The sequence below is a fragment of the Lactuca sativa genome, chromosome 8 (genome assembly GCF_002870075.4).
Source record: "Lactuca sativa cultivar Salinas chromosome 8, Lsat_Salinas_v11, whole genome shotgun sequence".
Taxonomy (NCBI): Eukaryota; Viridiplantae; Streptophyta; class Magnoliopsida; order Asterales; family Asteraceae; genus Lactuca; species Lactuca sativa.
Window position 1 is genome coordinate 122,599,911 of NC_056630.2, and position 14,597 is coordinate 122,614,507.

General features: G+C 32.9%; 3 protein-coding genes across 3 annotated transcripts; 2 read left to right on the plus strand and 1 right to left on the minus strand.

The window, feature by feature from the left end:
* Positions 1 to 2,515: 2,515 nt before the first annotated feature.
* On the minus strand, positions 2,516 to 4,955 carry LOC111898879 (WAT1-related protein At5g40240). Its single transcript, XM_023894768.3, has 7 exons — positions 4,569 to 4,955; positions 4,418 to 4,483; positions 3,787 to 3,900; positions 3,475 to 3,682; positions 3,233 to 3,391; positions 2,995 to 3,146; positions 2,516 to 2,907 (listed from the first exon to the last, which is right to left on the minus strand). The coding sequence occupies exons 1-7, from the start codon at positions 4,754 to 4,756 to the stop codon at positions 2,757 to 2,759; spliced, it is 1,038 nt and encodes a 345-aa protein (XP_023750536.1). The 5' UTR covers positions 4,757 to 4,955; the 3' UTR covers positions 2,516 to 2,756.
* A 1,927-nt stretch (positions 4,956 to 6,882) lies between these two features.
* Positions 6,883 to 8,598, plus strand: LOC111898880 (uncharacterized). The gene is made up of 6 exons (XM_023894769.3): positions 6,883 to 7,073; positions 7,373 to 7,524; positions 7,628 to 7,737; positions 7,858 to 7,943; positions 8,144 to 8,245; positions 8,334 to 8,598. The coding sequence occupies exons 1-6, from the start codon at positions 6,964 to 6,966 to the stop codon at positions 8,452 to 8,454; spliced, it is 681 nt and encodes a 226-aa protein (XP_023750537.1). The 5' UTR covers positions 6,883 to 6,963; the 3' UTR covers positions 8,455 to 8,598.
* A 1,138-nt stretch (positions 8,599 to 9,736) lies between these two features.
* On the plus strand, positions 9,737 to 12,057 carry LOC111898877 (uncharacterized). The gene is made up of 2 exons (XM_023894766.3): positions 9,737 to 10,624; positions 10,755 to 12,057. The coding sequence occupies exons 1-2, from the start codon at positions 9,739 to 9,741 to the stop codon at positions 11,894 to 11,896; spliced, it is 2,028 nt and encodes a 675-aa protein (XP_023750534.3). The 5' UTR covers positions 9,737 to 9,738; the 3' UTR covers positions 11,897 to 12,057.
* Positions 12,058 to 14,597: the final 2,540 nt, after the last annotated feature.

The following is a 14,597-nucleotide window of genomic DNA, read 5'->3' on the forward strand; positions in this document are numbered from 1 at the left end:
AATGTTTGAATCGTTCTTATGTTTCTAATCAAGCTTTGTTTCTAAATGTTGGAATGATTGTTGTCATTTGTTTCTTAAATTCATAGTAACAAATGATTTAAACAAGATCTTTACTATCTATTTAGGTCATAGCTTGTAATGTATTATGTATCCTCTAATCTAGTAATCTCAAGCTTTTTAAATTTCATTTAGATTTGATGATTCTTTGAACTTAATGTTAATTACGTTATGTAAACTAAGCTTATTTAGTTTATGATTGTGATTTAGGGGGATTTTGAGAACTTTCATGATTTTCTTGATCCAAAGAAGAATCTGGGTTATTTGAGCTTTTAAATAACTATAGTCAAATTGAAACAAGTTAAAACCATTACACCATAAATCTTGATGATTAACTAATTACTTGGGATTGTGGGTAAAACTCAATATTGGAGTCTTCCTAATTTTATATTCTAGAATGTTGATTTAACTTCTTGTCCTCCAAAATACTTTTATTACTAGTTAGTAGTTCAAACAAAAAAAAACATTTTACTTTAAAGTTGATTTTTACAAATGGATTGCATAGATAAAAACTCACTCAACCTCCTTATTACTACTATACATAATTTATGAGTTTGATTATTTAGGTTATTTGTTTGTTGGCCTCAATGACTTTTGAAACATTGCCCGCATATGAACTTCGTCAAGCATGGGTTTTGCATGCTTCACCAGGATATAACCACATAAATGCTTCAAAATGGATTCTCGCTCTTGGTTGTGTTGCTTTTTAGGTGTGGAGTTAGCAAAAAAAAGGAAATAGATATTGGGATCCGATTTCCAAACGTCTTAGAAACTTCTAACATGTTATATTATTGGAACACACACACACGATGTTCTTATCAATCTCCAAATTTCTGAAGAAATAACATCTCTCTGCTCTTTTTCTTACTGTTAATTTTCTTACCGATGTATATATTCTTTGAACTCACATGAATCCCTACCCACCATGAATTCTCCCACTGAATCACTCATGCACCCCAAGGCACCTACCACCATCTCCTTAGACTATGATCATCGGCTTTTTAGTCATCTCTTAAAAACAAGGATCCAAGCATTGCTTTGCCACTGCAACCAAATTGGAGCCTCATTTTTGGTTGTGTTGTTTTCTTGGGTATGGAGTTGCACAAAAAGGATATCGATGTTAAATCGGATATCCAAGCATCTTAGAAACTCCTGACCTGTTACATTCTAGGAATAGATGATGTTCTTATCGATCCCCAAAAATTTCACGTAACATCTCCATGGATTACTCCTTTCTTTATTAAGGCATATATGTCTCAGGAGTCGCATCAATCTAATACATCATCCACCATGAATTCTCTCTTTGAGTCAGCACACTCACATAACATGGCACCAACCACCTCCTTGAACATTGATCAAACATCGAACCATTTTCAATACTGACTTCCGAGACATCTCTTGAATTTGAGGATCTTAGCACTACTCTTCATGAACCCATCGTTGGTGATTTTGACGTTATCAACATATTTTAGCATAATTAATATTAATTTTGAGATAGGTTGAGTTCTATTTATTCACTAAGGTTGGAGGTAAAGAGTGCAAACTCGGAATGATAAATGTGAGCTCGGGAATAACCATATTTCTAACCACCTTTTTGACGCCAAAATATATTTAACCACCCTTTAACTACTTTTCTTCCCTTGATAAGAACATAGTGAATGTTCCATAAAATGGTTGGATTTTCTCATACTCGAAATTGACCATCCGATTCTCTCTATCTCTCAAAACCTAAAATAGCAAGGTACTTTCTGTGTTTCGAATTTGGAAGTGGCATGACTTGTAAATTGTCATTCTTGGATTATCCCAAATCAAATATCATGACACCCCCACACAAAAGGGTCAAAATTAAAGATTTTGGAAAATGATTGCAATCACGAATCATGAAATATTAGACCCAAAATCTAACACCCACTTTGGCAACAAGCTACAAAGGACAAGATTTAGGAAACAACCAAACATAGGACATTGTTCCACTTCCACCATAATAGTCTATCATTTGTTTTAAGCGGGTCTACAAAAATTAGGTTGCAATTTAGATGGTATAGTTGATTGATATAATGCATGCCTTGTTGCAAACAACTTCAATCAAGAGTATAGGATCGACTACAATGAGACATGATCTTTTTACATTTTGTTTGCAAGGTGGTTGCTATTGCAGTTATCCGTCGTTAGACTCTATACCATATGAATGTCAAAGATACCTTCCCCAATGGAGATCTAGCTAAGGGTGTTACACGCGCCCTCCAAATGGAGTCTACATGGTCACAAATAAGCACCACATGCCTGTTTTAAGAAGTTCAACACCACCAACAGATCATTGTGTTCTCATCTTGTCACCATGATTATGGGTTGTCTACTCATACCATTGAGGCATGTACCATCCTTCTATATGTGATTGGAAAGACTGTTCATTTTGACCCGATCTCTACCACATATCGATTGGTTGATATAACAAAAGTAGTGACAAATAAGTTCTGGAATTACATTATATTACAAGCCTTAAGAATAAATGGCCATCTTTGATAAAGCTTAAGCATTTATCATGTCATATATATTTTACACACACAAAGGACCAAGAGCAGAAAAAAAAAAAAAAAAACTTTGCTATACAACTGAAGCATAAGTTAAGAGCAACTTCTAACCTTTGTTACTTTAGTGTGTAGAAGTAGAACCTCTGTTTGATTCCAGGGGGGGTCTCATTATTGCCCCTCTTCAAGAGCATGTTCTTGCAGCAGAGGGCTGGTTTGGGCAGATGATGATGCTTCATTGTAATGAACACCACCATCTTCTTTTGCTTTTCCCCATAGAACAGCATAGAACCCTAATGATATAATTATGCCCCCAACAACACTGCACCAAAATTTGAGTTCAATTTCGACACTGAGGAATGATATTTCAATAAAAAGAAGAAGAAGAAGAAGAAGAAGTTGGAATGACCTTCCGAGATGGAGTGAATCACCAAGGAATATGACACCCATAGCAACTGCAATCACAATCGACAATGGCTTGAACATGGCTACATACACAGGTCCTTTCAATCTCAAAGCCCATACTTGAATCAAACCACTTAAAAATCCAGTAGAGATCCCCTATAAACAACAAAACCAAGACTTTCACAAGGACACAATGTTTAATGTAACAACAAAAAAAAAAAAAAAAAAACTTCATTTCTTACCATGTATATTATAGAAGCCAGCATCTTGTCAGGTTTTAGTTTCCAAGCATCCAAATCTCTCACCATAATCAACCCTGCAAATGCTGCTACAATCATCCCACTTAACCCAAAGATGAAAACAACCATTAGTTCCACTGGATACTGGATCATGATTTGTGCCTACGTACAGGGTTGCTGAAAACAATCAAGTTTGCTATAAATAACAAGTATTATGCTAACATTAGAAATTACAATTTTGGTACCTGAGAAACCAAAACAAATGAAAGTAGAAAATTCTGACTTGCAAGTAAAATTCCACCAATAATCCAATATAAGCTTTTTGATGAATCAGATAATATGGTAACTGATGGGCCATTATACAGTGTTGCTACGATTGCACCAGATATTGACAATACAGTTCCCACAATTTTTGCTTGGCTGCTATAGCTTTGCAAATTCAGTTGTTCCACCCTGATAGACCAAAAAAAAAAAAAAAAAAATTGATTGACTTGATGACAAAATTCTTTCATGTTTTCTGGTCATAATGTGCAGAATTAATGATTTTGGAAGAGTGCCTGAAGAAGAATGCAAGAATGAAGGTGAAAGCAGGTGCCAGGTTGCTCATAACTGAAGAAAGTGTTGGAGAACTGTACTTGATACCAACATATCCAAATATCTGAGACATGTATCTGCAATTTACAGCATTTCAATCATTATATTGATGATTGAATCGATAGTAGAGAAAAACAAACAAGACATGCTAATATGAGTAACCTACAGAAGAAACCTGTAATCACAGGGATGTATGAAAGGGAAATAAAGAGATATAAGATAGCAGAAGTACATTTTGACATGAAGTACAGCAGAAATTTAGATCCAATTTACCTGTACAGCTGAGGTTCCTGAGTTTAAGAATCATAGCTAACATAAGTGTGAATTTCTGTGTTTCTTTTTAGTTGTCTTATATCCTACTTGAATTGGAAATTGTACATTGTTTAATTGCAAAATTTGAATTCTTTTACCAAATCCGCGCATTGCAATTCCTGGAAATTCAGGTCAATGCTTATAAAAGATTAGGGTTCCACCAATCCTTGATACTAGTAGACTAAAATATTCCTCCTCCCAAGTCTCAATTAAAATGAAAGGGTCAAAATAGCAAATTCAACAAATTCTACAGATGGTAAGACTCAGATCAAGGTGGTTTACCCAATCAAGCTAAGAAGGAAAAGCTTGGCAACAATGGCGAACTTCAGCGGCGGGATGCTTGATTTTCTGCACAAATTGAAATAAGAAATTCAATTCGAACTAGAGGTTCCTGCATAATAGGGAATTAACGAACTATAATAATCAAAATTGCCTGCGGACGATGAATGGACAAGGCAAGAGGAAAAGGAAGCCGACAAGGAAGACATAAGTGGTGAAAACGTATGAATTTATCTCTTGAGAAGTTGCCGATTTAAATAATGTGTTTCCGCCTACAATAATGCATTCGATCAGCATCATTGCTGAAAATGGCAACACATCATTGTAACAAGTTCTACTCATCTCTGATCTCTGTGTTTCCCCCTCGATCTCTGCGACTGGAAAGGGGAGATTTGGAAGGATTATCTAAATGTTAAGAGAAAAACTTCACCAAACTCCTTCTATGACCTATCCGATGATCCAGAGTTGACTGAAGTGTTACCGGTGAAACTGAATTATCCGGGAAGATGCGGGTTATAACGGCTAGACCATATGAACTCGTTAGTAATTCATCGACTCATGGGGCTGCTAAATATTTTTTAATTTAAATTTAAATAGAGAAGCCTGAAATAAAAACCAAACATATTATTTCTTATCTTTAGAAAATAATTAAACTATCTTTAGGAGATAATTATATTACTTTTATATCTGTTAAACCAGTTATATATTTTTATTTGGTTAAAATTAGTGTTTCATTATCGGATAAACATAAGAGATATGTTTTTCAGGATTAGCTTGAATCTAGTAGTTATAGACTTGAAGTTGTAGCTTTTATATAGAAATGTTTGAAAAAAAGTAGATGTGGCTTATGAAGCTGTTTCTAAAAGGTCTGAAAATAAAAGCTATTTGAAATAGCTTTTGAATTCACTACTTTTTGTTTAAAATAAAATCTAAAAACTCATTGTGAAAAGAAACTTTTTCTTTTAGAGTTTTTCTTAAAAAACTAAAAATTAAAAGCTCTATGCATTTACTTAAATTAAAAATCTTATGTCGAATAACAATTATATCTATGTTGGTAGTGGTTTTTTGGAATATCAATTAATGTTTCTAGAATTTAATAATATCATGTAATATTTTTTTAGTTCTATATAGGCTATGCAGTCAATATCTATGTTCAAGCAGTTACTAAACATACACCTACTTTTTTTTTTATTTTTTATTTATTTATTTATTTATTTTTATCTATGTTAATTTGAGGCCAAAAAAGAAATAAAATCTATTTATATAATATTTCTTCCTAACAAATATCACTTATTTATAGGGCTGTTCAGTGTTTGGATAAACCCGAATTGTCCAATTGGACAATTTGGTTCGGATATTCGAATTTTTGGATTGGATTTCATCTAAACTGAATTATTATTTTGGATTTCGGATTGGTTCTGGTTTATAAAATAAGAACCGAATAGTCCAAAAAACCGAATAAACGTTTATTATTTATTTATTTATAATATATATCTATAGTTATCTATTAATTTTGTAATTTATTTTTTCAAATAGGTTCAAAATGTTTCACCCGTTAAAAAAACATCAATATGTATTACCTCTCAAAAGTTTTTTATCTATAAAATATTTAATTGTCATATATCTTTTTAGTAGTTGTTTATAAATTTAAAATCACAGCTAAATAATTTGTTTTCACTTATTGTGTAAAATTGGGTAACATTATAAGTATATGTTGTTTTAAAATATTTCGGTTTTTGAAAGCCGAATTATAAAAACCGATCTAACCGAATTGTAATTGGATCGGATCGGATCGGATTTGAATTTAGTTTGAACTATTCGGATCCATGTTTTGAAAACCAAAATCAATTTGGATTCATTTGATTGGATCGGATCAAACCGATCCATCCAAACGAACATCCCTACTTATTTATATAATATCTTATCCAAATAGCAGTAAAAAATAAACCATGAGTTATTTTATTAGTTTCAAATGGTACGACTTGGATGTATAACAAAGACTTTATTTGGTGTTTACTAGATTGGATTTTGGGGTTTTTTTTTAAATAAAAAAGTTTAAGTAACTAAATTTTTTATAACATGGAAGAATTTGTTAAGATTCAAAAGAAAAAGATATTCAAGTCAGCAAAAGGGCATTTTAGTTTGCATGATAGTTTGAAAAGATTTATATTTGCAAAATTGAATTTAACAAAATAAAATATATATGAATTATAATTAATAATACCTTTAATTAACAAAAAATAATAATAGTAATAATTTCATTCTATTGCTTGGTTTACATATTGGATATTTGGAGTCCGAGTTCCAATTTGATCAAAACTTTCAATTCCGGTACTATTTAGTATTTACAGTTTTACACCTTTTATGTGTAAAATTATAAAAGTTTTCCGAATAGATTCAGAGATTATAGCCCGTATTAATATAGCCCATTTAAGCAGGCCCGCATCCTTCCGAATTACTAAATAGACAGGCGTCGATGTACGATGTTAAAACCCTGGAAACTAGGGTTTATAGTTTAGGGATTTGATGTTTCAGCTATAACAACATCAATGGAGGGATTGAAGGTATCTGATGCCGAATTGGTGCTGTATTTACATCCCTCAAAGTCCAAAAATGTGTCTCAAGCCATCTTCCGTGAACTAAGTTCAATGCTTTTCAAGTAATTCTTCTTCCTTTTGATGCATCTTATCGAACTCGAGTACTTTGTTTTTCATGTCCTTGTACACAATTGGGGGGAACTAATATCGATTTATATCTATACTTAAAGAAGATTAAACCGATGCCTGTACATGCATATAAATTGAACTTTTAGGCAGCTCTGTTTGTCACAGAAAGCCATGTTTTAAATGATGATCTGAATGGATCAATGATTTTAGATGTTGTTATTATATAACACAAGTCCGTTTAAGGAAGATAGGCTCATATCATCAGTGTTATTATATGGACTTGTTTTTGTAGGTTCAATGAAACATTCGATGGTGTTCTGTTGGCTTACAGCGCTTCTACTCAAAAAGAGTTGGCAAAGATTCTTCCAGGCTTGAATCCTTACTTTGGTGTGAGACTACAAGCACAACTCTTACTTTTCTATCCAAAACCAGATATGCTTTTAGGTACAATCCACTGATAGCTCTCATGATATGCAACATTGCTTATATTTATCAAATGCTAAATTCTTATTTTGTTTCTTAAATTTCCCTATAATCATTTTTACAGAAGGAAAGATAGTCAAACTTGCAGAACAGTCTATACACATTGTTGTTCTTGGTTTCTCATCAGCAACCATTATAGAAGAAGATATTCGTGAAGAATTTAGTTACAAAGTTGTAAGTGAATGGCTACTATTGTGTTTGTAAAGATCCCCTTTTTTCTTCAACCACTTACAAATAAGTTGTGGAATTCCAAAAGTAATGCCAACAATACTTTTTGAATTTTTCTTGTTGCAGAAACATGGGAAGGAAGTATATGGTAGCAATGTTAACAGGCGCCATAAGATAGAGATTGGAACCATTCTACGTTTTGTTGTCAAGAGGTGATAAATTCTTCTTTTTTTTTTTTTTTCAAGTTATGTTTTTTCTTCATAATCAATTTTATGCACAGTTTGGATTGTATATGATTTTTGGGCATTTACATTTTGATTGCTATAGAAATTTATGTTTTTCATCCAACTTATGCAAAAGATAATTCAGTCAAATTTATAAATGACCTGACCTTGAATGTTGATGATTCTAGTTTTGATGAGGAAATACTTCATATATCCGGATCATTGCTTCCAAATCACACAGGAAGTGTTAGCTGGTTGGATAAACCTGCAGAAGAGGCACATACTGAGAGGTTATTTTATTAACATGTTATAAAATGATTTTTGATTTGAATAAGCATCAAGTTTTTTTTGACATTATTATTAATTACTTGGCTCCAGTAATACCAAGAAGAGGAGAGAGGTTGAAATGCAGAATGACAAAGTGTCAGAGGATTCATTTGCTGATAAGCATCGGGTGAAGAAGTCAAAGGAGAAACAACAAAGTAGCAATGGCATGTGAAATATTTTCATTGAAATGTTGTGATTTGTAGCAAGTAAGTAATTCTTGAGGGGGTATATGTGACATTTGGTACAGCAGTAGTTAAGTGATGAGTTGGATAAAATTCAATGCCATGTATGCCAATTTTTGTATTGTTGTGGTTGATGATGGTCTCCAGCAAAGTTGCTTATTTTCAAAATTGCCACTAAACCATTACTATTTTTATATTTGCAAAACCCCAAATAAACATTGCAATGGGTTTGGAAGAAAAAAAACACATGGACCTTTTTGCAAAAATTTCCATAAATTTGTTTTTGTCAATTTAGAATAGAGTCGACTTGTATAACACTTATACTTGGCACTTGGTTTCAATATAACTATTAAGACTTCATCACAAAGTGTGGTGGGTCGTAAGTATTGGATTTGTTTGAGTTTGTTGTTGAAGCTTTTCGTAGCTTGTTCTTCTCTTAATTTGAGGTAAAAAAGATTTGGTTTATTGCTTAAGCATTAAACTAAAAAAAGGTATCAAAATATAAAATAGAATCTGGAATAGTGAAGAGTTAGAGAAAAAAATGTACACATTACAATATGATATTTTGTATTTACCAATGTTTAAAATAGTACGGAGTGAAACGTAATGCATTTATATGTTTGCTTATTCGCTCATTGTTGCAAATATTTTCAAGGAAGCAAAAAAGTAGAATTAACCAAAAAGATGGATGGATGAAGTATCAAATATCATCTCTTCCTATGTGATTTATTCTTTATTTATTGAAGAGGTGGTATTAATGATAAAGAAAAAGAAAGAAGAAAGAAGAAAAGAATCATATTTTTAAAGAAAAAGAAAGAAGAAAAGAATCATATTTTTGTGTGTTTCAATTGTGTTTATTCTTTGAGTATGAAACTAAAAAAAAAAAGAACAAAATGTGAAACTGTTTTTACAATTATGATCTTGAGAAAACAATGTACACAATATAATATCATATTTTTTTTTTATTTTGTTGATGTTTAAAACATTCATAAAATACATCATAAATTATGAAATTTTGTGATATAAAAATTATTATAATCAGAAATTCCATATTAATTATAACGAACAAATAGAAAAGCTTGGTTTGTAAACTACTCAAACAAAATTAAATTCCATCTGTAACCACTTTTAACAAATTTCACTGATTACTTCTTTGGATAAAAGAAAAAGGAGTGACAAAAAAGCAAAATAACCAATAGTACATAGAAAAGAACAAAAAAAGTCCACACCGTTTCGTGAATTTGCCACATATGTTCTTTTTCTTTGTTATAAATATGATAACATCTTTGTTCATACGGAAATATATAATTATCATGGAGGCACTTCAAGTACTTGAACACAAGCATCCATTAAAGCTCGTTGATTTACAGCTACAATTACAAAATGAAGAAGAAGAAAAAGAAGATGGTGATGCTGATGCTGATGAAGATGATGATGGTGATGATGTGATTACAAAAGAGGGCTTTAGAGGTGCATGTGACAGGTGTGGTGAAGAAATCAATGTGTACCACAGGCACTACTACAAGTGTATGGCAGATTCATCGTGTGATTTCTCACTTCACAAATTTTGTGGTGAGATCCCAACACGTTTGGAGATCGCATTTCATCCACATCCTCTTACCATGTTTATGCTTCGTTATAATTGGTCATGCAATATTTGTGGGAGTAAGCATAAGCCAGGTGAGTTGCGTTACATTTGTTTTGAATGTGAATTTTGGATTGATGTAAACTGTGCAGTGGATATAAGAAAAAGGATCATCCATCATCCATGCCACCCACACTTGCTAACATGTGCTATCACAAAGCCTGTTTTATGCGACTGTAGTGCTTGTGGGAGAAGACATGAAGGGATGTTCTATAACTGCACCACTTGTACCAACTTCACCATACACAGTGAATGTGCTTTCCTATCAAAATCTTTGCTAATCCAAGAGAGGACACATGGTGCTTTTTATCATACCCATCCGCTCACCATTTCATATTCATTCCCCAGAGAGGATCAAAAAGCTAAACATGATCCTAGATGCAGAGTATGTGGTCATGATTTTCGAGCTATGGAGAATCTTTGGATTTACAAATGTGATGAATGCATGTACTACACCCATGTGGATTGCGCAACATCAAGAAGAGAGCCATTCATGTCCATCTTCTTGCCTCCTGGTAACTAATGGATCCTTTCTTTTCATTATCATTCACTCATGTTACAAATTTCATGAGTGAATTAATTAATTACGTGTATGTAGCTTTATTAATTTGAGATATACTCGTGACTTGATTTTCAATTTATCAGGCGTTGGCAGAACCAGAAAAAACTATAAAGTTGGTGACCATCGTCATCTTCTTCATCTCCCATTCCCTGATGAAACATACAGCCTACCAAAACACTTGTTTTTCCAACAAACCGATCATCATCATAAGGTAAACCTAACACACATTAGTCATCGACACCCTTTAATTCTAGTTGATCACACACTGAGCAATGGGCAAAACTCCTCCTCTTCTTGGTTATTAAAGTGCCATAACCCAATGAAAAAGACCCAACTGCTATGCAATGGATGCCTTAAACCCATCACAGCAACCATGCCATTTTACAGGTGTGCTACTAAAAATGATGATCAGATTCAGATTCAGGGGGTTTGCAATAACTTTGCTCTCCATGAGTGGTGCACACGACTCCCCCCAGTAATAGAAAACCACCCGGGCCACCCACAACATACCCTCCATCTCATTTACTCAAACATCCCTGGTTGCAAGTTCGATGTGTTCAAATGCAATGTTTGTTATCTACATTGCAATGGGTTTGCGTATGGTTGCGCCCAATGTAAATACTATGTTGATGTTACCTGTGGGCTTATACCTAAAGAAATCACACACAAAGCTCACCCGAATCACCTTCTTTCAATAGTTAACGTAGAATATAGGGATGATCACACTCCTTGTTATATGTGTCGCCGACATCATACTCCAGGTCAACTTTCATTCCGTTGTGACACGTGTGATATTTATATACATCCGGAATGTGCTTTGTTATTAGCCAAGACAGTCAATCACAAGTATGACAAGCATCCCATGAAGCTAAGTTACCTCCCGATTGAGAACCACAAGAGTGAATACTTTTGTGAAATTTGTGAGGAGGATTTGAATCCTCATCAATCTTTCTATCATTGTCATGATTGTGTTCAGTCGATACATACTGCTTGTGCTCCGTTAATACTTCAGAGCGAGACACATACGTATATCAGGTATCAGAGAAGCACTTATGAATTTGTGAATATAAAGTTTGGAGGCATTCAACAAGGCCGTCTCACATTGGCTCAAGGTCTTATGTCAGATGGTGAATGTAGAAATTGTGGTTGGGGAGTACAGTATGAAATGGTCTTTAAAAGGTTCGACTACTATAAATTTGTAGTTCATTACCGTTGTTATAAGTAATTAAGTACTACTACTACTACTAACAGAGTTTTTGGTTTCTCTTCCTCATGTTTGAAACTAAATAAATATGATTTGTAATTGTCATTACTCTTACTTGTATTATATCCCCTAAATTTCATGTGTGTGATGATACAATAAAATAATTGAATTTAACGTGTCCATGCTACATTTGTCCATTCCCACTTCCCAATATATATATATATATATATATATATATATATATATATATATATATATATATATATATATATATATATATATATATATATATACTACTACTACTACTACTACACGGGTACGGGTCTGCAAAGTAAAAAAACTTTTAAACTTAATACACTTAGTGATAGTTAATAACACACTCATATCAGAATTTGTGATGTAAATATTTAAAAATATGAACACACGTTAAGGATAATCATAAAAAATATGAACACATATGACAAGAATCGTGAACCTTTTAAATGGATTGTGTAATAGCACAAGATTGACATGCAAAAGTTTTCAGCACAATTTCATTGAGGCGGAAAACCGATTCTGGAAGATATATACCTAGATTTGAAATTGTTTGTCCCTGAACTTTATTGGTTGCCATTGCAAAACATAACCGCATTGGAAATTGTTTTTTCTTTAGCTTGAATGGGAACATGTCATCTTCAAACAGAAATTGAGGAATCCTTGGCAAAATTTATCTATTTGGCATTATCTAGAGGGATATCACGTGTCAATACAAAAATATTAGTAAATCTTGAAGAACAATTCAACGACAGTTAAGTCTATACATCAAATGAGTTAATGTATATTTGTAAAGAATCCCAACTTTTCATATTTTAATTCTTATTGATTTCGTTTCTGCTAACATGACCCTTGTTGATATTGTTTAGATATAGTAAATTATTTGCACAAAAACACTAATCGCCTCTAGAAATTAATTTCTTAAAGAAATTATTCGCACCCGTCGCTTTGCGCGGTGTGTATATATATATATATATATATATATATATATATATATATATATACACATATAAAGAGAGAGAGAGAGAGAGAGAGAGAGAGAGAGAGAGAGATGAAGGATCATTTGAGAACTCAAAGTTTCCTGAGAACCCGAGAACTAATCAATGATCGTTAGATTAAAATAATAGAGGGTTAGGATGCTTTGTGGTATATTTTTAAATATGTGAAAATAAAAATGGACGGGGGCATCTTATCTACCCTAATAAATGAAAATGATTTTGCCACATGTTATTCTCTCATAAAATTAGCCACATATCATTTTATCATTATTTAAGATATATTTATTTTCCACTTGTCATTATTTTAATTTTTATTTTCAATATATCATTAATTTAGTTTCCATAAATTAAACCTACCATTAATTTCAAATTTTAAATTTTAAATTTTAAATTTCAAATAAATTTACAGTTTAAACCTTTATGTTTAACATTTTATTATAATTAACCCGTTTATTACACAATAAACACATAATTTCAATTTATTTATTTTTTATATGTTTTTTCTCATAATTTTCACTTATTTCAATTTCAAATTCAAATAAAATTTCTATTTAATCGTTTTGTACTTAACATTTTGTTTTAATCAACCCGTATAATATACGGGTCTCACAACTAGTTAAAAAGAATCAAGGGTATTTTTTGGACAATGTAATTGATTCCCCCTTTTCAGATTTAATCACGTTAACTTTGCCTCTCTCTCTCTCTCTCTCTCTCTCTCTCTCTCTCTCTTCATCCTACCTCTCTCCCTCTCTCTACACATACATCACGTCTTTATCGTTGATTGTTGGATGAAGCCACCGTTTGAAATCCATGGCCGCCTCCGATAATCGTCACCCCCATCAATTGATAGGCTTCCTCATCGTCTCCCCCCTCTCTTTCTCCCTCACAAACACAAACACACACACACACATCTTTATGTCTTCGAGACGGAGATTCATTTAATCAGGATAACATTGGAGAGAATCGAGTACGCCGATCTTCCCTAAAAACAACATCGCCACCATCGCCTCCTCCTAAACCTACAACATATCCGCCTCCACTAAAACCTACACTGTAATCACCTCCCGGAATAAATCTTATTGCATTTGTATTTGGTTATCGATGAAGTCCGAGGAGGAGTTAAATGTCTTCACTCATCGTCTTCATATTGATGAATCCAGGTTTGTAGAATTCTCTATAAAAAACGAAACGAAATTCGCATCTCCACTGTATTTCGGACGATCGATCGAGTATTTGATTAGAGAAGCTTCCACTGTCAAATAAGCCTTTGATTAGAGAAGACGATCCTATGCCAATCAAGTATTTGATTGTACAAGCATCTATTGCCAAATTGACCTAAACGGATCTATACCACATATAACCACCAATAAATCGAAATGAAAACTCCGACAATCAAGTGCCTACAACTACAATAAGGTAAATCATTAATCTCATTTTCTGAATGTTTATTTCAGTATTTATGTTATTCTCATAAGTTAAAGGTTTCTTTGAGTGACCAGATAAGGTTTTATTACAGATAAGGTTGTTCACCAATCATTGTTAGGATCCACCTTATCAAACATGTTGTTAGTTATTGGTTGTGCTTTTTTTACTGGTGGCATTGTGCATTATCCAACAGTTCAACGTTTCAACCAGGCAATTCACCATTTTGGAATATGATTCCATTCCGTTGTATGGTGGAATTTAGATCT